General features: G+C 37.3%; 1 protein-coding gene across 10 annotated transcripts in view; it reads left to right on the forward strand.

Moving 5' to 3' along the window:
- The window catches only part of WDPCP (WD repeat containing planar cell polarity effector), a 730102-nt gene that overhangs the window by 247710 nt on the left and 455503 nt on the right, over positions 1-26889 (forward strand). For 4 of the 10 annotated variants that reach the window (XM_034953245.3, XM_063594911.1, XM_063594912.1 and 1 more), the window contains exon 1: positions 99-678. The exons of 1 other annotated variant lie outside the window; for it this stretch is intronic. In XM_034953245.3, coding sequence (XP_034809136.1) covers positions 604-678 — 75 coding nt within the window. In that variant the 5' untranslated portion in view covers positions 99-603. Of the gene's footprint in view, positions 1-33; positions 679-17522; positions 17621-26889 lie in introns of those variants that run through there. 5 more of the 10 variants (XM_063594910.1, XM_063594914.1, XM_003830886.6 and 2 more) reach the window with 4 other exon arrangements.

The raw sequence follows: 26889 nt of genomic DNA on the forward strand, positions 1-26889 counted from the left end.
AATCTCCAAAGCATTTCCTTCAAGTGTTGAACTACACTTCCCGATACCAGAGGTTTTTTTCAAGCTCTTCTCACTGCGCTCTGCGCCGATTGCAAAGTAGTCCCTGAGGATGAGCCTCTGTGATTGGAGGACGACAACAAACGGATGGTTTGGGCTCAGGAGGAAAGGACCTGCCTGATGGCGCCCGGCAATTGGCGGGAGAGATAGCGTGTGTAACTCTAGGGAGGGGAGAATCACCCCTTAGCGACATCACCCCCACGCGCGTGACTGAGACTGCATCCTCCCATGAGGGTAAACGTGGGAGGTAAAGAGACCTTCCGCTGCGTAAAGCTGGATCGACCCGGAAACAAAATCTTTTAAAAAACGATTGACACTCTGGAGGGGCGGGGGAATTGATAAATTGGGACTACCGGACAGCTTCTCAGGTTGCTAAGCGACGAGGCGGGAGCGCACGCACACCCTGGCTGCTTTGTAGCACCTGAGGAAACTGTGGCGGCGGCGGCGGCGGCGTCCTGGAGACCCAAGAGACCAAGCGAGCGTGTCGCTCCCTCTCGGGTCCGAGGACCTAGCCCAGGAACCTTCTGCCCGGGGTAGTGTCTGGTGATGAGGCGAGAGTTTTGCTGGGACGCCTACTCCAAAGCGGCCGGGAGTCGCGCTTCTTCCCCACTCCCGAGACAGGTGAGCCCTGGCCCGAGGGCAAGGGGTTTTCTTTTAACCTTAGGATCCGGAATGCGGTTGGTGCGCCGTCCCGCTTTGCTTTTATCCGCTGTGCGGATGCCTGCAAGCTCGCCGGTCCCTTTTCTGAGCGGAGTATGAGGGCTGTGGGAATGCAGCTATTTTGGAGGGGGTGGTGCCCTGGAGTAGGTGCACCCCCGACCCCAAATGGAGCTCTTCCAGAGTTATATCAAAAATATTTATTGAGCATTTACTTTGTAGGAGGTGAGCCTCTCCCTCCAGGAGGTCACAGTATACGGTTCTAATTTGCTCTAAGCCCTCCGTGAATGTTGAGTTTTGTCCATTCCCTTTTGGAAGAAACAGGATGCGCCTTAAACCATCTTGAGTCTTAAAGTTATGCCAAACAGGCATTTCTAAGGAAAGGCTGGCAACTGAAGGGGAGACACTGGTTGTTTAGTCAGTCAGTCTCAGCTGGTAAAACAACTTAAGAGGTTCTCTTAAAAATTAATGCTGCCAAGAGAATTGCTGTGCTTTTTGAAAGCTTGTTTCTTGTGGATGTTAAAAGGAAGATATGATGCTCGGGAGTAGCATACACAGCATATACGTAATGAAAATGAATAAAACATCTCTATTAGATAGCATTGTTAGAACTTCCGTTTTTTCTCTGTCACTGATAAATGAATGCCAAGAAATATCTTTCAATTTTTCTCTATTTCATTTTGGAGGATTTGCTATTTTTGGAAAGAAATGTAATGCTTTACTTTTAGCATTTATTAATATCATACCTGAATGACTCTCCTTGTATCTCTTTATTCATTTGGCTCTCAGACCACATACTTTCCTGGTTTTCCTCTTTTGTTACTGGTTCTCAGTTCTGCGGAGTTTCTAAATTTTTTTCAGTTGTGATCTCTTAACATTGGGGTGCCTGTATTCTCTGTCTATACTAAATCCCTCAGTGAGCTAATTCATAAGTTGCATCACTTCAAATGCTACTTTTAATGTCAAAAACTCTCAAATTTTTGTGTCTAGTCCTGAATTAGTAGGTGTGCATTATTCTCAAACCTAGGTTCTCTGAGTTTTACTTTTTACTCTGAGCAGTTACGAAAAATTTCTCCCATTATCCTCCTAAATGAATTCTTCTACTAGCTGCTAACAGAAAGATTTTTCCATGTTGTTGTCCTTAAAAATATCATGATTTTACCTAATGTAAATGACGAGTTAATGGGTGCAGTACACCAACATGGCATATATACGTACATATGTAACAAACTTGCACGTTGTGCACATGTACCCTAGAACTTAAAGTATAACAAAACAATCTCATGATTTTTGTCCTTGATTTACAGTGAATTTTACAAGGGAGACTTTTTATAACCAGAATTCTCACTGCAGTCCTATAGCAGGACAGGACATTCCCATACTCCAAGAAGGCCACAAACATGTAAGCCCTCGTATTCCCATCCAGTCCAGATACACAGAATTGAAGTCACCTGTGTGGTAGTTCATGGGCCTTGTTCTGTTTATTGCTAGTTGCCCTTGTAAATCAAGTTAAGGAGCATATTAGCACTGATTGTAAGTTACTTTTCTCAGGTAATATAATACACTGCAAGAGAAGATGTTTGGTAAGGTGGGTATATCAGCACATTTCCAATTATACTAATAAGATTGTCTGTGTTCTCTTCCTTTTGAACCGTCTTTGGTAATAGCTAATGTCAAGTAGCACAATATATCATTGCACTTTCACTGTGAGTTTGAATCTCCAGGTGGTTTGTGAATGTGTTGCAGACATTCATTTTTTGTTAAGGCAACAAACAGAGCATTAAACTGTTATGCTATATTTGGAGATATGCTTAACATTTTTTTTGCCCAGCCTCGCGTTATTTAGTAAGGTAATATTTAATTCAAATTGTAGAAAATGTTTGAAATACCATTCTAACAACATCCAGCAAAGATATTAAAGGATCATTAAGTTTCAATTGATACCCAAGGCACTTCGGAACTCACAAGATCTTATGCTTTTTTATAGTATACAATTATTTAACCACAGCTAGGCGTGGTGGCTCACACTTGTAATCTCAGCACTTTGAGAGGCTAAAGCCGGAGGACTGCTTGAGTCGAAGAGTTTGAGACCAGCCTGGGCAATATACTGAGACCTTGTCTCTACAAAAAATTTTTAAAAAATTAGCTGAGTGTGGTGTTGTGCACCTGTAGTCCCAGCTCCTCAAGAGGCTGAGGTGGGAGGGTTGCTTGAGCCCAGTAAGCAGAGGTTGCACTGGCATCACTGCACCCCAGCCTGGGCGACAAAGGGAGATCCTGTCTCAAAAAAAAAAAAAAAAATTATTTAACCTTATATTAATTTTATCTGTAGCATATATAAAATTGTTATAGATCTAGTTAAAACTCATTCATCTTAATGTTTTCTTTAATGAAGTTCTATTACACTTTTAAGCTATTTTATAACAATTTTGTTATAATCTGGTTCCTTTTTGTTGAAAGTAACAATGTAATATTTAGAGAGTACTATAATGTAAAGATGCCTTTACATTGCTGTCTGTCTAAGTAGCTACATTTTTAGAAATATGTACTTTACCATAGGATCATGTAATTAGTAAACAGCCATGTTAGATAATGGAGTGTGATTGAAAATAGGATTATTTATAAAGCAAGATTAAGACTTGTGAAATAAATCAGAGACCAAATTATTACAAATATTTTTTAAAGGAAAGATTGCAGAGCTAAATAGTTGACCTTAGCTGAAAAAAAAAAATTTGGCTTTTTACCCTTTTTAAAATTTAAGTGTAATGCTAGGTATCTTGGAAATTATTTGTTGGCTTAAGTGACATGCAGGACATTTTTGAAAGTATTCTCAAGTAATTTCTTAAAATGAATATGTAGTATTTTAAAAATAATTATTACATTCACTTTAGTGAATCTTAAACATAGTAATTCCAAATTTAGTTATGGCAAAAATAAAAGTGCTTGTAATTTAATTTAAAACTGTAGTCTCAATGAGAACCACTTTATTACTATGTCTTATAATTTTATACATACACAATTTGTACACATTTTAAACTATAACATTTGACTAGAATTTTCAGGAATGGTGAAATACAGGATATTTTAATAGGATAAAAGTTTTAATCATGATCATTATGTAGTCAAGTTGCTTTGAGTGGTCAAGTGGTAGAATTGAGTGGAATAATTTGCTAGGACCTCCTCTTTTAACTTTAGTTAAACAAGATAAAACATTATTCATCAGGATTCTGTTTGATAATTACATGTTTCCAGAAGTATGAGCTACCTAACCTTGAGTTTTTTTCAAGTGAAAGGAGCAGAATTTATTGGTCTTAACTTTACTACCTAGCTGTGTGACCTTGAGCAAGTTTCCTGGTCTCTATAAATCTTCATTTATTAATAAAATGAGGCTAATAACACAGAGTGATCATTATATCTGGAAACATAATGTAGCAATTCCATTTCTTTACATACCCATTTAAATCAAGAGATGTACAAGATGTTCATAAGCACTGTTTCTAAGAGCACAGCTCTAGAAATTACCCATATGGCCATCAATAGGAAAATGTAAAAATATATTGAAAATGAATAGAACATAGCTACACACCAACATGGATTCATTGAAATCCATTGGATTGATTGAAAATGAATTCATTTTCATTGGATTCATTGAAAATGAATATAGCTACACACCAACATGGATGAGCATCAAAAATACAATGTTAATTGAAAAAAGCAAACCATATAATAATATATACATTATGATTTAATTTTTATAAAAATTAAAAATTTGCAACAAATACTGTTGTTCAGGATTTCATACACATCTGGTAAAACCATAAATAAGAGCAGAGGAATGATTAATTCAGAATTCAGGATAGTGGTTGCTTGGGGAGGAGAGTAGGAGACGGGGTACTGGGGTCTTCAAAATATTAGTAATCTACTTCTTTTTAAGCTGTGTTAGTATGTGGGTATTTATTCATTCATTTATTTATTTTGAGGCCATCTCACTCTGTTTCCCAGGCTGGAGTGCAGTAGTATGATCATATCACTGTAGCCGCGATTTCCTGGGCTCAAGTGATCCTCCTGCCTTGGCCACCCAAAGTGCTGGTATTATAGGCGTGAACCACTGCACATAGCCTGGTTTTATTTTTTGTTTTAGTTTAAGACATACATATACCTCTGACCACTCTTTTTTTTTTCTTATTCTTCTTTGAGATGTGGTCTCGCTAGGTTGCTGAGGCTGGTCTAGAATGCCTGGGCTTGAATGATCCTCCTGCCTCAGGCTCCCAGGTAGCTGGGACTACAGGTACTGACCACTCATATGTATCCTATTTTATATGAAACATGGTGACTTAGAACTTTATCTTTTATTATTGAACAACAAATTTGAGAGAGAATACAGTCACTCATGACACTAGTACCCTAAAATAACTATTTACATTTTTCAAAATTTCTTTCTTTTTTTTTTTTTGAAATGGAGTCTTGCTCTGTCGCCAGGCTGGAGTGCAGTGGCACAATCTTGGCTCACTGCAAGCTCCACTTCCTGGGTTCAAGCAATTCTTCTGCCTCAGCCTCCCGAATAGCTGGGACTACAGGCACGTGCCACCACACCCAGCTAATTTTTGTATTTTTAGTGGAGATGGGTTTTCACCATGTTGGTCAGATGATCTCGATCTCTTGACTTCGTGATCCGCCCGCCTGGCCTCCCAAAGTGCTTGGATTATAGGCATGAGCCACCGCGCTCTGCCAGGTTTTCAAAATTTCAAGGTTAAATTTAAATGACGTCTTGCTATTTGTCTTCAATTTGTCCCATTTGTTCTCTGTTCTCTCTTCTTTTCTTCCTTCTTTTTGATGAATTGAAATTTTTTACAATTCCATTTTATCTCCTTTATTGGCTTATTGACAGTAACTTTATTTTAGTGACTGTTGTAGGGTTTATAGCATACATCCTTTATCATAGTGTATTTTCAAGTGATACTATACCATTTCATGTATAAAAACCTGCCAATAATTTACTTCCATTTCTCCCTTCCTGACCACTTTACTTTTACATGTTATGAGCCCCATACAACATCATCGTTATTTTTGCTTAGTCAATTATTTTTAAAAGAGATTTAAATAGTGAGAAAATATCTTAAATATTCATCAATATGGTTACTATTTTCAGTCTTTTAATTTCTTTTTATAGATCTGTATTTCTAATATAATATGATTTTTCTTCTGTCTAATGTAGTTCCTTTTTAAAAATGTTTCTTGTGGTTAGGATTGGCTACTGAAAAATTCTCTCAGCTTTTGTATGTGTGGAAAAATATTTGTTTGAAAGATATTTTCACCGGATATAGAGTTTTAGATTGATAGTTTTTTCTTTCAGTACTTTGAAGATCTTGATCCACTGTTTTTTTTCATTTGCCTTGTTTCTGATTAAAAATCTGCTATCATCTTTATCTTTCTGTATTTGTACTTAAGTGTCTGTTTTTCTCTGGCTGCTTTTAACATTTTTCTCTTTATTACTGGTTTTGAGTAATTTCATTATGATGTGCCTTGCAAGTGTAGTCTTTTTTATGTTTCTTGTGCTTGGGGTTCATGGAGCTTCTTGGATCCATAGGTTTATAGTTTTCAATGAATTTGGGGAAATTTTGACCTTGTTTCTTGAAATACTTTTTTCTGTCTGCTCTTCGATTCTTGCGCTGTTTTGGGGATGACAGTTATATGTATTGTGAGCTGATTGAAGTTGTCTCACGGCTCATTGATGCTCTGTTTATTTTTAAAATTATCTTTTCTTTCTAGGTTTCATTTTGTAAAGTTTCTGTTGCTAGGTTTTCAAGGACACCAGTTTTTTATTTTGCAATGTCTAATATGCTATTCATTCTATCCAGTATATTTTTTATTTCACATATTGTTTTTATGTGTAGAAGTTGGATTTGGGTCTTTTAAAAAATATCTTTCATGTCTACTACATTTGTTTAACATGTGGAATACAGTTATAATCATTGTTTTAATATTCTAGTCTCCAGGTTATAACATGTCTGCCAGTCCTGGGTTGGTTTTAGTTAATTTTTATTTCCATTATGGGCCATATTTTTATGCTTCTTTGGAAGTCTGGTAATTTTTTTTATTAAATGTCAGATTGCGAATATTACATTTCTTTTTTTTTTTTTTTAAGATAGGGTTTTGCTCTATTGCCCAGGCTAGAGCTAGTGGCCAGTGCAGCCTCAACCTCCTAGGCTCAAGCAATCCTCCATCCTCAGCTCTCAAATAGCTGGGACTACAGGTGTGCACCGCCATACCTGGCTAATTTCTTGTAGTTTTTTGCAGATACAGGGTTTTGCCATGTTTCCAAGGCTGGTCTCAAACTCTAGGACTCAAACGATCCACCCGTCTCAGCCTCCCAAAGTGCTGGGATTATAGGCCTGAGCCACCATGCCCAGCCTGAATGATTTTATCTTTCTATAAATAACTTTGAGCTTTATTCTGTGATGCAATTAAATTATTTGAAATTAGTTTAATTCTTTCAAAACTTGCTTTTAAGATTTATTAAATATTAGTCAGGATTTGAGTATTGCTCAGCTACTAGGGGTAATAATTTCCTACTCCTGAGCCAAGACTTTTCTGCGTACTCTACCCAACGACTGTGAATCACAAAGTTTTTCTGTCGGGCTGTTGAGAACAGGCACTATTCCCAGCCCGATATGAGTGCCAAGCACTGTTATCTGTAATCATTTCTAGTTGCTCTTTCTCCAGCCTCATGGTTTGATCATATGCATGTGCTGTCAGTACTCAGCTGAATTCTCAAGCGGAACCCTCTGAAATTCTCTGGAGTTCTCTCTGTATGATTCTCCCTCTCCAGGGAACTAACTACCTTGTCTTCTCCAGTTTTTCAGTTCTGTCTGCTCAACTCAAGTTTGCCGGGCTACTCCTGGTTTCCCCTTCCTTGCACTGTACGTTCTCTCACACAAAGACATATGGAAATATGTCTTATGGAACTAAGCTCTAACACAGCTTTGTATGCCTTCTACGTTGGTTTTTAGTTCCTACTTTTTGGTGAAGAGAAGTGCTCTCTCTTACAAGCTCAGCTATTTTTTTTAGTCTTTTATTTTGAAATAATTTCAAATTTACTGAAGAGTTGTAAGAATAGTAAAAAGAACTTCTAAGGCCCCCTCAGTTAGATTTACCTTTTAAACATGTTGTCACATTTGCTTTATCACATGTTCCCACCACACTATCCCCTTGATTTTTTCTGAATCATTCGAGAGTAACTTGCAGACAATGTGTCCTTTTATATTCCTATATTCTTCAGTGAATATATTCCAAGAACAAGGCATTCTTTTGCTTAACCATTATACAGTTAAGAAACTTAACATTGATGTGTACAAGTATCTAATATACTCTCCTGTTGACACGCTGCCAGTTGTCTCAGTAATGTCCCATAATGTTTTTCCCCTCATACAGGATTGTGCATTTAATTTAGATGTCATATCTCTTTAATCTCCTGTAATCTGGAACAGTTTATCGGCCCTCTTTGTCTTTCATGACATTGACATTTCTGAAGAGTATAGGCTAGTTTTTTGGAGACCATCCCTCAATTTGGGTTTGTTTGATGTTTTTTTGTGGTTAAATTCAGGCTTGCATTTTTGGGAGGAAGATTACATAGGTGATGTTGTGGCCTTATCAGGGCATTAAATCAGTATGTCTTATTATTTATGATGTTGATTTTAATCATTTGGTTAAGGTATTCACCAGATTTCTTTACTATAAAATTACTATTTCTTCCCCCTATAATTAATAATCAGTGAGGACATACGTTGAGACTACATTAATATCCTGTTTCTCACCAAACTTTTACTCATAGTTTTAGCACTTATTGATTATTTTTGCCTGAATCAATTATTACTATGGTTGTAAAATGATTTTCAAAGTCTGTCATTTTTTCACCACTTAGTAAATGGCATTCTACTGTAAGTTTGAGTTTTTCCTTCTCATCTGCCTTTGTTTGCTGCTCCTACGTATAACAAATACTACAGACTGAGTGATTTATAAAGAATAGAAGTTTATTTGGCTCATAGTCCTGGAGGCTTGGAAGTCCAAGAGTGTGGCATTGGCTTCTGGTGAGGGTCATCTCATGGCAGAAGTCACCACATGGCAAGCAAGTGTGAGAGACAGAGAGGAAGGGGGCTGAACATATCAGGAGCCCACTCCCACAATAATTAACCCATTCTCCTGATAGCAACATTAACCAGTTTATGAGGACAGAACCCTCATGACCTAATCACCTCTTAAAGTCCCCACCTTTTAATACTATTACAATAGCATCAAATTTCAACATGAGATTTGGTGTAGACATCCAAACTAGCATTATCTATCTTGTCTGTCTGTCTGTCTATCTATCTGTGTATCTACCTACCTGCCTACCTACCTATCTAATCTATCTACTCCATTTGGATTCATGACTTCTCATTTTATTCAGTGGATTGCATTAGTACGAAAGGCTTTGTTTTTCTTTAAGTGATTGTTGATGATTTTTTCTTTTTCTTTTTCCTTTTTTTGAGATGGAGTCTAGCTCTGTTGCCCAGGCTGGAGTGCAATGGAGTGATGTTGACTCACCACAACCTCTGCCTCCTGGGTTCAAGTGATTCTCCTGCCTCAGCCTCCTGAGTAGCTGGGATTACAGGTGTGTGCCACCACACCCAGCTATGTTTTGTACTTTTAGTAGGGATAGGGTTTCCATGTTGGCCAGGCTGGTCTCAAACTCCTGACCTCCAGTGATCCACCCACCTTGGCCTCCCGAAGTGCTGGGATTACAGGCATGAACCACTGTGCCCAACCAGTTGATGACTTTTTTCTAATTTGGCATGACTTAATAAGAGGAAATGAGCTAAACATCAAGACAGATGATCTTTGATTTAGCATCTTTTATTTAACACTTATTTACTGGCCTCCAGACTGTGTGAGGTGCCCATTCCTAGTCCATTCAGGTTTATGTGTGGGGCACAGTTGGAGAAGACTTATGTTTAAAGCACACATGATCTTCTATTTAGCACTTTTAGTGAAAAGTGATATAAGATGCCCTTTCAATTATTTTCTGGAGAACGTAAGGAACAGAGACCACCTCAGGTGCTTTGTCATAGGATGCTATAGTGTAAGGATATGCATGATAATAAGAAGAGACAAATCTTGGCCACTTAGGAAGACCTCAGGGGAACCCAGGGAAAGCCAAACTGTGAGATTCCAATCCTATTCTCTCCTCTCCTAAATAGGAACAAATAGGGCCATTATTTGAGCCTCATTAAGAATAAGTGAATCTCATGGAGAATAGAATCGATAGGCCATTCTAGAATCTCAAAATGTTATGGGTTCTGTGTTACCTGTCCTAGCTTCATCAGTCCACAGATCTTAATTCTAGTGTTTTATCAATAACCTAACTTAACTTTTAAAATCTTTCTGCTTTTCTTCTTGCTCTTAATTATCTGGGTGTCCATAGTTCCTTAGAGAGACAGAGGTAGATTGGCCTGGGAGTTCATCGCTGCTGTTGTTTTGGCAGAGCTTCCCCTCCTAAGTTTCCCGTTTTACTTACCAACCTCCAGGCTATGTCAGGTGCCCATTCCCAGTCCACTCAGGTGAGGGCACAGTTGGAGAGGAATCATGATGTTTAGAACACATATTTCTTTTCATGGAATATCTTGTGGCTCCCCTTGTGGTAGGGTTGGTGGAAAGTGCAGTTTTCATAAGTTGCTACTATAGATATAATTGGCAATATGGATTTGCATCCTGTTCTTCATCCTAAAGACAGAGTCCTACTCAGAGCTGTGCTCTGTCTGTAGGTAATATAAGCTAAGTGGTTTACTTTTTGAGTTATTTTCGGGATACTAATATGGTGAGATTTATTTAAATTTATTTTAAATAATGATAATGCTGAAAATTGGTATAAAACTGGGACAAGGATTTCCAGTAATTTGATACCTTGTATTATTCACTAAAATTGTTATGAAACCATGACTGTTAATTGAGTCTGCCTTATTAATTTGGCCTGATTAAGAGATATAAATATAACACAGTGTATTTTTTTAACTTTTCCGTTATTACCGCATCATTTAGTATTTCCTTAAAAGAGCTATTCAGTATTTCTGTGAACATCTGTGTAGATTGTTTGCAGTTAACATTTTCCAGAAGCCAAAACTAGACTTCCCACAATGTATAATTTACCTTTGAAGATTTCCTGTGTTGGGTATCACTTGTTCATGTGTTCTTGTTATTTAATATGAATGAAATATTAATAACTAATTGTTTAAAGTGCAGTATTTAAGTTAATTCCATGTATAATTAAAAAATTTAAATACATTAACATTTCACAACATAGTCTATGATTGGGATTAGGACTGTTTGTGTTTGCTGTTCAAATATTCAGTATAATATTTGATATTTGGATAAACTGCTATTTTTCATATCAAGTATATTTGTTTAAAATTTTAGAGGGGATATACCAGGGAGCTTGGAAAATTTGTATTTGACATAAAATTATTTGATTATTTTCAGATATTAAAAATGTAGAACAGTTTTTGGCAATCTCACAGGCTTACATGACTATTAGATTTTGCAGGTTTGCATCCTTTAATGATATGTTACTTTTTCTGTCTACATAAAATATTTAATTTCTGGGTCATGCTTGAAATGGGATAAAGGAAGGGAAAAATGAGATGAGATGCCTTTTCACTTCTTTTCTAGAGAACATAAAGCTGTTTCATTTCCATTCAGCAAACTCTCCCAAACAATAAAATTTATTTAGAGGAAACATATCTTTAATTTAAGGTACAATACTTTCCATGTACATTGTGTGAATTGTTAAGGGTGTTGACAGTTAAAAAGCTGTCTGACTGAACCAATTATTTACAACAAGCCCAGGCCAGCCAGAACTACTTTGGGAAGGGATATAGACTTACTAATATAAGGCAAGATTACTCTAGAGACATGAAGTCTGGGTTTTGGCTTCAGGAAATATCACTTTGGAAATTACACTTTAGGTCAGATTAAATATAAAAAGTTGAAATATGCATCTAAAATGAATTAAGTTACCATATTGACTAGAACTTCTTGATTGCAAAGGGATCTTTAAAAAGCATTTTTATTACTGTTATTTGAAATTACATTCAGAATGTTTGAAACTGCATTGTGGAACTACCTTATAGTGAAGACTTCAAAAGAACATGGTCTTTTCTGGCTATGAAAATCTGATTTTATTATTAAGTTGCCTGTGAGAAACCTGTTAATGATGGATATTTATATATCATTTATGATATAATTAGAAGTATATATTTGGTCTCTGCCCCTGGTTCCTGGTACACAACAACCCAAACCCTTGGAATCTCTAAAGTGATAAGTGTTTTTTGTATGCTAGTGAGATGACTGGTAGCTGGAGAGTCCTGGATAGCCTCAGGATTGGGGGGCTGGTTGCCAGAGGAGCCAACTGTGATTAGAGGGTTGGCTCTTTCAGCTGAACCCCACAACCTCTAGAAGCTGAAGGTTGGATAGATTCTGTCATGACTATTGATCAATCAATCATGCCTACATAAAGAAACCTCCATAAAACCCCAAAAGGACAGGGTTCAGAGAGCTTCTGGATAGTTGAACAGCTGGCGGTGCCTGCAGAGTGGCATGCCCAAAGAGGACATGGCACTCTGTGCCCCTTCCCACATGCCTTGCCTTATGCATTTCTTCCATCTGGCTGTTCATCTGTATCCTTTGTAGTAACCTTTATGATAAATGGATAAGTATAAGTAAAGTGTTTCTCTGAGTTCTGGGAGCCACACTAGCAAATTAATTGAACCCAAAAAGGGGTTCGTGGGAACCCTGATATATAGCCAGTTGGTCAGATGCGCAGGTCACAACATGGGGTTTGTGATTGACATCAGAAGTGGGGGGTGGGGGACAGTCTTGTGGGACTGAGTCGTTACCTGTGGGATCCGATGTTATCTCTAGGTAGATAATGTCAGAATTGACTTAAATTATAGGACAACGCATTTGGTATCTGCTAGAGAATTGCTTATAGTGTGCAGAGAAATGCACGTACATCTGGTATGAGAAATGTGTTGAGTGGTGTGTGAGGGTAGGAAAAACACTTTGGTTTGTCCTGTCTCTATACTGTGTCTAATTGAAAAAATAAAATTACTTAACTGTGTGCCTGTAAAAAGGAAATAAACTCTTAATGCCAAATTATGAATTGTGCTTTCATTGTATTAAAATAGTTTACAACTAGATGAAGAGTTAAAATGCCAGAGTTAGTCTAGGATTCATGTTATTTACTGGATTCATATTCTAAATAATATAAATTATCTCCCATTTAAATATTGGCACAGTTATTTTCTATATTGTCTATTATATACATACGCACACATGTGTTTGTATATACTGAATGCTGTATACTTTATATGTGTCTCTGTGTCGTATAGTAAATAAGACATTTTTAGTAGTATACAGTATACTGTATAGTAAATAAGATATATTTAGTAGTATACAGTATATATACTGTATAGTAAATACCTTTGGTAGTATACCGTATATATACTATAGTAAATAAGATCTTTAGTTATATAGTATATATACAGTATATATACTATATATACTGTATATATACAGTATATACTATATATACAGTATATATACTGTATATACTATATATACTATATACTATATATACAGTATATATACTGTATATATACTGTATATGTATACTATATATACCGTATATATATACAGTATATATATACAGTATATACTATATACAGTATATATACTGTATATACTGTATATACTGTATATATACTGTATATACTATATATACTGTATATATATACTGTATATACTATATATACTGTATATATACTGTATATACTATATACTGTATATATACTGTATATACCGTATATACTGTATATACCATATATACCATATATACTGTGTATATATGTACATACTATATATATACATACTATATATGTGTATATAATATGTATTATGTATAGAGAGACATACTATCTATAGTAGAGAACAATACATTTCTAGACTATTTCTATTATGTAACATAGAGAAATAATCATTGTATTGATCCCAAGTCTGTTTTGTTATGGTAGTTGTCCCCTAGGCAGCCCTCCTTTGCCATGTTTTTCAAGGTTGCATTACAGAATTATTGATGACAGATATGTATGTTGTCTTTCTATTTTAACCCTCTACCAAGCAGACCATTTTTAAAGGATAAGGTTAAAAAGTGAATATGATCATGATTCTCAAAAAAATATAAAATGATAATTTGTCAAATATTATATTTAACTCAATAATGATATTATTGCCTGTTGAAGTACCACATATTGAATGCAAAACTGGCAAAACTGATGAATATCCACTGAGCAATAATCAGTTCCATTTTACAGGACATAATTTGCATTTCTATGGACAGGAATTGTTTGTATTATTATCAGTTTTCTACAACTTTTCTCTCTACTGAGTTGTAGCATGGCCTAGTTAATGACAGACAAATGGACAAGCTAGCCAAAACACTCACTGAATTTCAGTCTTTTACATTTTTTTTTCTTATTGTTCAATACTGGTACCCCTGGTACTTCATATTAGCTTGATTTTAGTAGCTTCAGTAGAGTAATTGATTCATGTCTACCCATGTTTTTAAGTTATTCATGTCTACCCAAGATGGAAATTCTGTGAGGGTAGGCACCTTAAAATGCATGAATCTATAAATGAATAAAATGATGTTCTTGGTATAAAAGCACAAATTGATTGGTTAAAAACTGTGTCCTGATTCAGAAAGTAGAAGAAAATAGGGATTTTCTAAATCTAATCTTATTTCAGTTGCTATCGGGGGAAATTCAGCCAGATATCGGGTAAAATTCACCCCCGATATTTCACGTAGGTTCTTTTCTATCTTCCCTAAGTGTCGGCCAGTCTGAGAAATAAAGGGACAGAGTACAAAAGAGAGAAATGTTAAAGCTGGGTGTCCGGGGGAGACATCACATGTCGGCAGCTTCCGTGATGCCCCCTGAGCTGTAAAACCAGCAGGTTTTTATTAGTGATTTTCAAAAGGGGAGGGAGTGTATGAATAGGGTGTGGGTCACAGACATCACGTGCTGCACAAGGTAATAGAATATCACAAGGCAAATGGAGGCAGGGTAAGATCACAGGACCACAGGACCAGGGTGAAATTAAAATTGCTAATGAAGTTTTGGGCACACATTGTCATTGATAACATCTTATCAGGAGACAGGGTTTAAGAGCAGACAACCAGTCTGACCAAAATTTATTAGGCAGGAATTTCCTCGTCCTAATAAGCCTGGGAGTGCTACGGGAGACTGGGGCTTATTTTATCCCTACTGCTTCAACCATAAAAGACGGCTGCCCCCTGAAGCGGCCATTTTAGAGGCCTACCCTCAGGGACGCATTCTCTTTCTCAGGAATGTTCCTTGCTGAGAAAAAGAATTCAGCGGTATTTCTCCCATTTGCTTTTGAAAGAAGAGGAATATGGCTCTGTTCCACCTGGCTCACTGGCGGTCAGAGTTTAAGGTTATCTCTCTTGTTCCCTGAACATTGCTGTTATCCTGTTCTTTTTTCAAGGTGCCCAGATTTCATATTGTTCAAACACACATGCTCTACAAACAATTTGTGCAGTTAACGCAATCATCACAGGGTCCTGAGGCGGCATACATCCTCCTCAGTTTACGAAGGTGATGGGATTAAGAGATTAAAGTAAAAACAGGCATAGGAAATCACAAGGGTATTGATTGGGGAAGTGATAAGTGTCCATGAAATCTTCACAATTTATGGTCAGAGATTGCAGTAAAGACAGGCATAAGAAATTATTAAAGTATTAATTTGGGGAACTAATAAATGTCCATGAAATCTTCACAATCCACATTCTTCTGCCATGGCTTCAGCCGATCCCTCCGTTCAGGGTCCCTGACTTCCCACAACAAGTTGCAATGAGGGAGCCAGTTATATAAAGGAATCCAGCAACGAATCCTTTTTCTTTTTTTTCTTTTTTTTTTTTTTTTTTTTTGAGGCAGGTCTTGCTCTGTTGCTCAGGCTAAAGTTCAGTGGCATGATCATGGCTCACTGCAGCCTCTACTTCCTGGGCTCAAGTGATCCTGGTCTCAGTCTCTTGAGTAGCTAGGAGTACAGGCACATGCCACCAGCCAATTAAAAAATTATTTTTTTTAAGAGACAGGGTCTTGCTATTTTGCCCGGGCTGCTCTCAGACTCTTGGCCCCAGTCAATCCTCCTGCCTTGGCCTCCAAAAGTGCTGGGATTATAGGTGTGAGCCACTATGCCTGGCCAATGAATACTTTTGAAGAGCGGAAATCCTCTTCTAACTAAAGTTATTTCTTGCCTTATGTGTTTTAAAAATGAGAACTTTGTATATCAGATTTTAAGTTGGGCATAACTTTTCACTCCAAAATAATTAGAAGCATTGAACCAAGGAAAAAACAAGCATGACAAGTTATTTTTACAAATTTCTCATATTGCATGATTTTGCCCTCTTTACTCTCTTGCTAGTGATTTATGCTGTCCAACTTTTTTTTTTTTTTTTTTTTTTTTTTTTTTTTTGAGACAGAGTCTCACTCTGTCACCCAGCTGGAGTACAGTGGTGCAATCTGGGCTCACTGCAACCTCCACCTCCCAGGTTCAAGCGATTCTCCTGCCTCAGCCTCCTGAGTAGCTGGGATTACAGGCGCCCGCCACCATGCCCGGCTAATTTTTGTATTTTTAGTAGAGATGGGGTTTTGCCATGTTGACCAGGCTGGTCTCAAGCTCCTGACCTCAGGTGATCCGCCCACCTTGGCCTCCCAAAGTCCTGGGATTATAGGCATGAGCCACCATGCCGCGCCTACTGTCCAATTTATAATTAATAACAACATATTAGAAATAACTTACAGCTGGATACCCTTTTTATCTGGGGCAAATACTACACATGATAAGGTAGTTTCTACCTATCTACTCCTGGCAGTTAGACTGAGCCAATCAGATAGTTCTGCCCAGAGAGCTTACTCTTAAGGAAACAATTGGTGTTAGATTAGTTAGATTAGATGAAGTAGCTGTGGAATAGTTGTGAGTCTAGCAGTATGGTGGTAGGGAGTGAGGAAAAGTATTCAGTGGGTTAAGGGATATGGGACTGGAATACACAATATAGGATTTTTGCCATTCCTTGCCTCCTTTGGTTTCCTCTGGAGTCTGATTATCTATACGTCCACTGCTTCTGTGATTTGCCTGACTTCTTTGCAGTAATTTTCCTTTCTGTTAAAGTTTACTGGAGTTGGTTTCTGTTGTTTTAAACAAAGCGAGAAGGAGAAAAAACCAAGTACATGATTATGTGTCTGGGCAGATGATCATTATCCAGTTTACATGGGAGAGAGTAAAATATATATAAAATATATGTGGGAAAAATAGAAACAGTGCTGAAATAATTAGGTTGCTGAATTATAACCCAGTAGACTACATGAATTAACTTATGGTATGATACGAATAACTATGAATATATCATGTTGAAGCATTGTAGTTCATCTTTCACCTGATGGTCTTGTGTCCAAGAATGTTTGAATATTTAAAACTTTTCTGGCATCTTAAAATACGAGCCACTTCTAGTAATGGTGGAGTAGGTCATATTGAACTAATCCTTTTAGAGAAAACCATGATAAATTCTGGACAAAATACAGAAAACCCACAACTCTCTGAAGGCACTGGAGAGTGACCATAGCAGGCATAAACTGAAAGGAAGTCTATACTTAGAAAGAGGGAGTATCACTGAATAAACAAAAATGAGGTTTTGTTGCCAGCAGACCTTCACTGCAAGAAATGCTAAAGGAAATTCTTCAGGCTGAAAGGAAATGATACCAGATGGAAACTTGGATCTGAGGAATGGAGAACTCCAGAAATGGTAAGTATATGGGTAAATATATTTATTTCTCTCAATTAAAAAAATGACTAAGTTTAAAAATTATAACATTCTTCTGTGAGGTTTGTGGCATATGTAAATATAGTACACTGATTTATTTTACACACGAGGAAAGTGACACATGGTAATGTTAAATAATTTACCCTGACCGGGCGCGGTGGCTTATGCCTGTAATCCCAGCACTTTGGGAGGCCGAGGCAGGCAAATCATGAGGTCAGGAGATCGAGACCATACTGGCTAACACGGTGAAACCCTGTCTCTACTGAAAAAAAAAATACCAAAAATTAGCTGGACCTAGTGGCACGCACCTGTAGTCCCAGCTATTCAGGAGGCTAAGGCAGGAGAATCGCTTGAACCAAGAGGCGGAGGTTGCAGTGAGCTGAGATCGCGCCACTGCACTCCAGCCTGGGTGACAGAATGAGACTCCACCTCAAAAAAAAAAAGAAAAAAAAAATTTACCCAAAGTTTCATAAAGTGTAAGTGGCAGAGCAAGGATTTGAACACAGTGTGTCTAACTTCAGAGTTTATGCTCCAACCTACTATATTATACACCTCAGAAAATGAAAACTGAATTAAACTTCATGACTAGCATATGGCAAATAAAATACAATATATGAATAAACTAAAAGTATTTGTCAAAAATATGAAATATGAGAAACATTTAATTCCCATCTCTAGTGTACTTGGCATTCTGTTTTTCCTACATATAATATAGACACTTCAATTTCTCCCCTGTAAACATGATAATGATCATCTACCTAGATGTATCCCTGTGGTTAATCCCTAGGGCAGGTAATACCTATCCCAAGTTCATCATCCCTTGGCTTTATTTTGTCACTTAGCCCTTCCTTTGCTCTCACAACCCCTATTTTAATATGTTTGACTGGAAAACAAGAGCCGACAGCCTAGAGTAGGAAAGCTAAGGGAAAAGTTGATGAGGTGAAGGTTAAGGGGAGGATAGAAAAATCAGGCTATTCTTTGGTGGGGAAGGACATAAACATCCATCAAGTTCATAAAAATTCTCTGTGTTTTGTCCAGTTTGAGAATGCATGATAATACATATGTTTTCAGACCTTTTTTAAGTAGCAAAGAACCCTTTTTCCAAGTTATATATTTCATTTTATTGCAGTGTATAAAACAAATACATTGTTTACACGGGTGTTTTTGTACTTTTACATTTATAAATATTTGCATCAAGTTAATGGGATTAGCCATTTTTTGAAAAAGGCCAAATTTGAAAATTGGAGTTGTGGATGTCAGTTGTGATCTTAGTCTCAGCACCCAGTTATTTCTGTAGTTTTAGTGAATAAGTATTGAGATAAGTGGTGAAAATGGCCCTACTAACAGAAGCAGGGAGCCAGTCATTCAACCACATCCTTAACCCCTTTTCTTGAGCTGTCTTTTGTGATTTTAACTATATATAGGTACTCGGGGTTCAAAGCATATGAGAGAGTCTGAAGGTGTTTTAAAACTACCCATTGGGGGTACTTTCAATGCTATATATAGTCAGATAGTCCTTTCTGAGGGCTTCTAAGTAAACTGAAAATATGCTTGCTAGCCCCATCTACCAGGATACAGCAAATTTCATGTAGGTGGGGAATTTGGGGGGAAATAGTTATCAACACACTGTTAACTGGCTACTTGATTCTGCATGTCAGTGGTAGCTCTGACCCACTGAGCCCTTGCCCACGTGAGTTAGCAAATGTTTGTGAGGAAATTGAGTACAGGCTCCCAGCACTAAAGCTATAGAAGGAAGAAAGCCAGGTGTTCAATATCAGGTAGGATAGCGCTTATAATCTTTGGACCTTCCTGTCTTTTTTTTGTCATGACATTGCTTCCTTGGGCTTTCCCATTCTGCTGGATCTTTCTTTTTTGCATTGGTGACATAGTATAGCTTTAGCTAGATATATGTGAAACAACACATAACATATATAAGGCCAAAGGAAAAAAAAATACGTGTACCTGCTCTCCAGCTTAAGAAATAGAACATTAACAGTGCTTTTGAACCACCTACAGATCCCTTCCCAATTGCATTCTTCTTTTTCCTCACCAGTGATAACCATTGTCTCAAGTTTTTAGTTAATTATTCTCTTGGTTTTCTTCATAGACTTTTCATTTGTATTCTAAATAGAAGGTTTCATTTTGATCATTTTTGAATTTTATAGAAATTAGCGTTTTTCTGCAGCTTGTTTCTTTGTTCAACATTGTTTTTGAGAGTCATCTATGTTGTTTTCTACCTTATACTTTATTTGTTCTCCATTTTCCATTTAATGACATTTAGGTTGTTTCCAGTTTTTAACTATTTCTAACATTGGTACTGTGGAAAATAAAGTAGAGATTCCTCTTCAAAGACTTTCCTCCCCATTTAATTAGGAATAAATAGTAACTTCTCTTAGAAGCAAAATTTATTCAAAGACCTGTGCTAACATTCTTAAATATCTGCTAGCCGTGATAAAGAAATCAATGTACTTTACGTTGTTAGCTCTCACAATTTAGCCTAAATATTTGCCCTGGCATGCTTATACTGGTCCAAGCAAGCATTAGGTCATAGCCTGTTTCTCTTCCTTATTTGAAGGTGTTTTTACCTTTCTTAGCGTTCCACAAGTTACTTCCTCCTTCCTTTGTTCTCCTCTGCCTTTGCCTCTTTTAACAAGTTCTAAGTTGCTAGCCAGTCAGGACAAATACAAAATGTGAGGTCCCATTCCAGCCAATGGAAACTGGACACAGCAGTAGGGTGGACGCGTCAGGTTATAAATGACCCTGTCTCCTTTGTTTGGTGTACTCTCGTGGCAAAACTGCTGGTGAGTGTACCCTTTCTGCAGGAAGTAAAAATGGCCTTGCTGAGTAAATTAAATTTATGTTCAAGTGCTATTTCTTTATGGCACTGGGAAACAAGCGTTTCAAATAGTACTATGTGCACTTTTATAAATATCTCCCATTACAAATGAGAGGCTGTTGTGGAATTTTTAGAGCTCTTTAGAGAGAGAGGTTTTTTTTTTTTTTTTTTTTTTTTTTTTAGGAATTTATTCAGCATTTATAGTCAGAGACTTCTTCCTTCTTTCTAACCTAAAGTAGTTATATTACTCTTAAACTTGTTTCCTTTTATTCTAGAAGGCATAGTAGTTGAACTAGATTGCTTGGGTTAAAAATTCCCAGCTCTCTCATGTTTGTTTAGTCTAGGGCAAGCTAATTAATCTCTCTGACCTTGTGCCTTCACCTGCAAACAACCTCATATGGCTGTCATAAGGATCATTGAATTAATACATGTAAGTGCCTGAAACATGGCAAACTTTCAGTAAATGTTAGCTCTTATTATTCTTAATCTACCCATAATGGAAGTGGAAAAAGCTGTCATTATTTTTTATGGGATACCCATTTGTACACTTAAATTCAGTACTCCTCAACCCTATTCTAAATTCAAAGGCATACTTATTGGATTTTAATTCAAATTATATCAAAATGAGGTATATAAAAAATTATTTATTCAATGAGTTTAACATCTACTGGATGCCTGGCATCGTGAAAGGCACTGGCCAAACAATGGTCAACTAAATTGACATGGTTTCTGCCCTTAAGAAACATCAGAGTCTAACAGAGAATAAAGATCGAAAAAAATAGACAAATATCGAATTTCAAACTGTTATTAGTGCTATGAAAATAAAGAATATGGGCTATGAAGGGGAAAAAAACAAGGGATGTCTACTTTAGAGGGAAGGATTGGGGAAAGCCTCTTTTAGCAACTGATATTTAAACTGTAACTGTAGCTAAGTAGGGGGAAAAGTGCTTCTTACAGAGGGATCAGCATGTGTCCAGCTCCTCAGGTGGGAGAGAGCCTGGCGTATTGGGGGCTCAAGAGAAGCTAGAGAGGCTAGAGCTTAGTGAACAAAGTGGGAGCTGCATGAAGTTAAGTTGAGAGTGTGATATAATGGGAAATGAAATATATACTTGGTCTTTGTTCCTGGTTTTTAGCACATAGCTTCTAAAACCCTTGCAATCTCTGTGGTTGATAAGAATGTCTTTTGTATGCTAAGATGACTGGTGGCTGGGGGTCCCTAGATAGTTTTGGAATGGGGGCTGGTAGCCAGAAAGACCAAGGGAAGGATAGGGTTTGAATTTTCAGCCCCACTCCCTGACCTCTAGGGGAGGGGAGAGGGGCTAGAGGTTGAGTTCAGTCAGCAATGTCCAGAGATTTAATTATTCACGCCTATTAATGAAACCTTTAACGCCACTAAATAACAGAGTTCAGAGCTTCTGGGTTGGTGAACACATTGCAGTGCTGGGAGGGTGGCAAGCCAGTAGAAGGCATGGAAGCCCTGTCCTAACCTTTCTCCCCACAACCACACCACCCCCGACCTCAACTCCACCCGACCCCTGCTGCCATTTGCCCTATGCATCTCTTGCATTTGGCTGTTGCTAAGTTGTATTCTTTATGATAAACTGGTAACAGTAAGTAAGGTTCCTTTCTCAGTTCTATGAGCCATTCTAGCAAATTACAGAACCTGAGGAGGGGGGTCGTGGGAACCCTTGAATATATAGCTAGTCAGTCATAAGTATCAGCAACAACATGGGACTTGCAACCAATATCTGAAGTGAGGACAGTCTTATGGGACTGAGCTCTTAAACCTGTAGAGTCTGTTGCTAATTCTGGATATTGTCAGGATTGAACTGAATTGTAAGACATCCAGTTGGTGTCCAGAGAATTGGAGAATTGCTTGGTGTGGAAAACCTCCACACATTTGGTGTCAGAAGTGTGAACCCAGAAAATCTGAGACAGGTCTCAGTTAATTTAGAAAGTTTATTTTGCCAAGGTTGAGGACGCGCCTGTGACACAGCTTCAGGAAGTCCTGACAACATGTGCCCAAAGTGGTCACAGCACAGCTTAGTTTTACACATTTAGGGAGACATGAGACATCAATCAATACAAGAAAGAAGTACATTGGCTCAGTCTGGAAAGGCAGGACAACTTGAAGCAAAGGCAGGACTAGAAGTGGGGAGAGCTTCCAGGTCACAGATAGGTGAGACACAAATGGTTACATTCTTTTGAGTTTCTAATTAGCTTTTCCAAAGGACGCAAATCAGATATCCATCTATCTCAGTGAGCAGAGGAGTGACTTTGAATTGAATGAGAGGCAGCTTTGCCCTAAGCAGCTTCCAGCTTGAGTTTTCTTTGGTGATTTTGGGGGACCAAGATATTTTCTTTTCACAGACGTATAAAAACAGATCAGAGTGGTACATTCAAGGTCCTACAAACCAAGTAAAGGGAAATGGATGGGAATTCTCGAAGAATTTGAGGTTGGAGAAGAGAAGGATCCATTTTATATCTTAAAGGATCTGTCTGTAGCATAGAGAAAGTACTGAATATAGATGAGTTAGGAGACTGTAATAGATTGTTGAGGTAGAAGATGATGGTGGCAGTGGATATAAAACTAGACATTCGGAAATATTTAGGATATAGAATAGACAGGACTGGGCGATGGCTATATATGTACCTGCAGATGGTGAGAGAGAGGGAGATGTCAAGGATAAGAGTTTTGACTAATCAATCTCCTTTGCAAAGTTTTAAATTGTGTTTGTGGTTTTTTATTCAACCTGCTCAGGTTTACAACTTTTCTCTTTAGTTATATAACCTATAATATAATTCAGTATTTTTTCAAAAATAGAGGCTTAACTAATGTGGGATTCCAGGTTATATATGCTGATTTCCTGCTTGCTTTTTAAGATTATCTATCAATATAGTAATTTATTCATTAATTCCTTGAGAATTTACATTTAGCAAGGCATTGGTAAGATACAATGATTCAGAAGTGAATTGAATGAAAGCACAATGCTCAACCACTGACACCTTATTTTTCTCAGTGACTCCTTGATGTTTTATTATACTATAATTCATATCCTATAGAGTTTAAATATTTCTTTAATTTTCTAAGGTTATTTAAAATACATACTTGTGTATTTTCAAGGTGTATATCTCCAGCTTATATTCTGTTGGTTCTGACCAACAGTCATCCATACATTTATTCAAACTCTTATTGAAGCGAATTGAATTTTCAGTCTATGTATTCATAACAAATTCATAAGTTTTATAAAAAATAACGCATTACTTTTTTTGGTCTTAAAACAATATCCTGCAAGCTTTGAAGGTTGAAAATTTTAAGTCTAATAATCTGGGATTTGATAATCATTCTGTGTTCAGCCTTTTCATGACCTTCATGCTTTAGGATAAATCTTGTTTTGCTTTCATCATTCTGGACAGTAGTCTGATCTTTTTTAAAAGTGCAGTTTTGGCCAGGTGCCGTGACTAACGCCTGTAATCCCAGCACCTTTGGAGGCCAAGGCGGCAGATCATGAGGTCAGGAGATCAAGACTATCCTGGCTAATATGGTGAAACACCATCTCTACTAAAAATACAAAAAATTAGCCAGGTATGGTGGCACGCACCTGTAATACTGGCAACTCGGGAGGCTGAGGCAGGAGAATTGCTTGAACCTGGGAGGTGGAGGTTGCAGTGAGCCAAGATCGTGCCACTGCACTCCAACCTGGGCGACAGAGCAAGACTCTGTCTCAAAAAAAAAAAAAAAAGTGCAGTTTTAAGCTTTAGTAACATCACAAGTATAAATACTATAGATTTAGAAAGAACATCATTTGAAACTTTAATTATTTACATTTGTTTTATAGTCATTTATCTTTGTTAATTTTGAATAACAAAATTTTAACTTTGATTTTTCATTTCAGTTGATTGAAGATCAGCAAACATTGAAAAAAAGTTAATTGTGCTATCTGGTTAGCCGAACTCAAACTCACGATGACAGAAACAAGAAAACTCACTTCCTGTCATAAGAAGGAGGTTCCCCACAGACATTGAATTAACAACTGGATGAAAACTTCAAGGAAACTGGGTTCATAGTTCACAACAAGCCTAGATCTGGGAGATGCCAGCAAGCAGAAAAACTGTGGCTGAAATTGAGGCAGTGTTAGCAGAGTCCCAAAAGCATGCACTGCACATTTGCTGAATTGAATATTCCAAAACCACAGGTTACAGAATTCTAACAGTGAAATTCCAAAGCATACCTAAATGTATAAATGCTGCAAGTTAACCAGGCTGAACTTGGCTTCTGTCATCTAATGAAATGAGAAAATGAAATTTCCAAAAATATTCTTGACAAGTTGACCCTTATAATGAAGCACCTTTCCACCTAAGTGACAGTGTTTTCTGTCAAAAGTACTTCGTTTTATGTACAGAGAAGCCACCAAAGTTTAGCAACATGAGAATCCCCAAAAGTTAATGTTTGGTGGGCCATTAAGGAATCTTGCATTACCAGCCCTCCATTTTTATTGTGATATAATTCATATACCCTAAAATTCACCCTTTTAAAGTGTACAATTTAATGGTTTTTAGTATACTCAAAAGTTTGCCACCATCGCCACTGTCTTAGCCCATTTTCTGTTGCTAGAACAGAATACCTGAGAGTGGGTAGTTTATAAAGTGAAGAAATTTATCTCCTATAGTTCTGGAGGCTGACAAGCCCAATTTCAAGGGGCTGCATGAAGGATGAAGTCCTTCTTGCTGTGTGGCAGAAGGCATCATATGGTGAGAAACAGGGAGTGTGTTTTCTTTCTCTTTTTTAAGGCCACAGTCCTTTTGCACTAGGGATCTACCCTTGTGACCTCAATTTAACCTGAATTGCCTCCTAAGAACCTATCTTAAGGGATACATTGAAACCATAGCAACCACTATCTAATTGAGAACATTTTTGTCAACCCAAAAAGCAGTCCTATATGCATTAGTAGTCATTCCCCATTTCTCCCTCCCTGCAGTCCCAGCAAGTAATCTACTCAGTGTCTCTATGGATTTGCCCCATCTACACATTTCATATATATGAAATTATACAATATGTGGCTTTATGTGTCTATTGGCTTTTTCTTTTTGAAGAACCTATAATCAATGATAAATTTTACTTGGCAGTGCTTCAGTATTTTTTCATTTCCATACTATAGTGGTTATTCCATTAAATGATGCTATTTTTCAACAAGCAGAGGACTTGTTATACGTTCCATATGTGGCATTTTCCGGATGACACTTTTTCAGACTAGTGAATTAGTAGTAGAAGAGATTGTCTTGCTTGCTGTTCTGTGTCTCACTTGTTCTATTAACATTACAATTTTTTGATGGAGTTATGTTAAAACTGTCGTATATGCATCAAAACCTTGTTCTTTGGATGGTCTTAAGACTAGAATTAGAAATGCAATCCTTTCAGTCATTGCACCAGCAGTGGGCTGTATGTATGTATGTATGTATGTGTGTGTGTGTGTATTTGTGTGTATACCTACATATATTTCCTACCTCTGATCTCTGAGAGGACTTAGAAGCAATGACAGTCTAGTAGCAGTGAGCACACTAGTGTCCACATCTCTATTTTTGACTATCATTTTCCACTAAAAGGGTTCAGGGCCTCTTAGAGAAATAGCTTGCTGTGCCAGAAAACAATGAAATGTTGAGACAATGATAAAACCATGTCAAAAGCACACAGGAGCAAGCTTGAAGGAACTCCAGTGGCCAAATCTGGGACATTTTGAATGTCAGAATAAATAATAATACATTTAACTCATTGAGTAAGTTGAAATTCACAAGTACATACATGAAATTTATAAATAAGTTTCAATTGGAAAGCTCTACCTTACAGTATAATACCAACTTATGTAGAAAAATGTTGGAATTAGAAAATCATCTTTGGCGATTCTCATAGTAATAATTTATTTGGGCAGAATCATCAGTGGATTCTGTAACTGGTAGGTGAAATTTTTGTTGGAAATTTTTTATTTTTAAAAATTTTATTATTTTTAAAGTTTTAAGTTCCAGGATACATATGCAGGATGTGCAGCTTTGTTACAAATGTGTGCCATGGTTGCACCTATCAACCCATCACCTAGGTATTAAGCCCCACATGCATTAGTTATTTATCCTGGTGCACTCCCTCCCACCACAACCCCCGACAGGCTCTACCCAGTGTGTGTTGTTCCCCTTCCTGTGTCTATGTGTTCTCATTGTTCAGCTCCCACTTTTAAGTGAGAATATGTGGTGTTTGGTTTTCTGTTCCTGTGTTAGTTTGCTGAGGATAATGGCTTCCGGCTTCATCCATGTCCCTGCAAAGGACATGATCTTGTTCCTTTTTATGGCTGCATGCTATTCCTGGCATACATGTGCCACATTTTCTTTATCCAGTCTATCATTGATGGGCATTTGGACTAATTCC

Source organism: Pan paniscus, chromosome 12 (genome assembly GCF_029289425.2).
Source record: "Pan paniscus chromosome 12, NHGRI_mPanPan1-v2.0_pri, whole genome shotgun sequence".
Taxonomy (NCBI): Eukaryota; Metazoa; Chordata; class Mammalia; order Primates; family Hominidae; genus Pan; species Pan paniscus.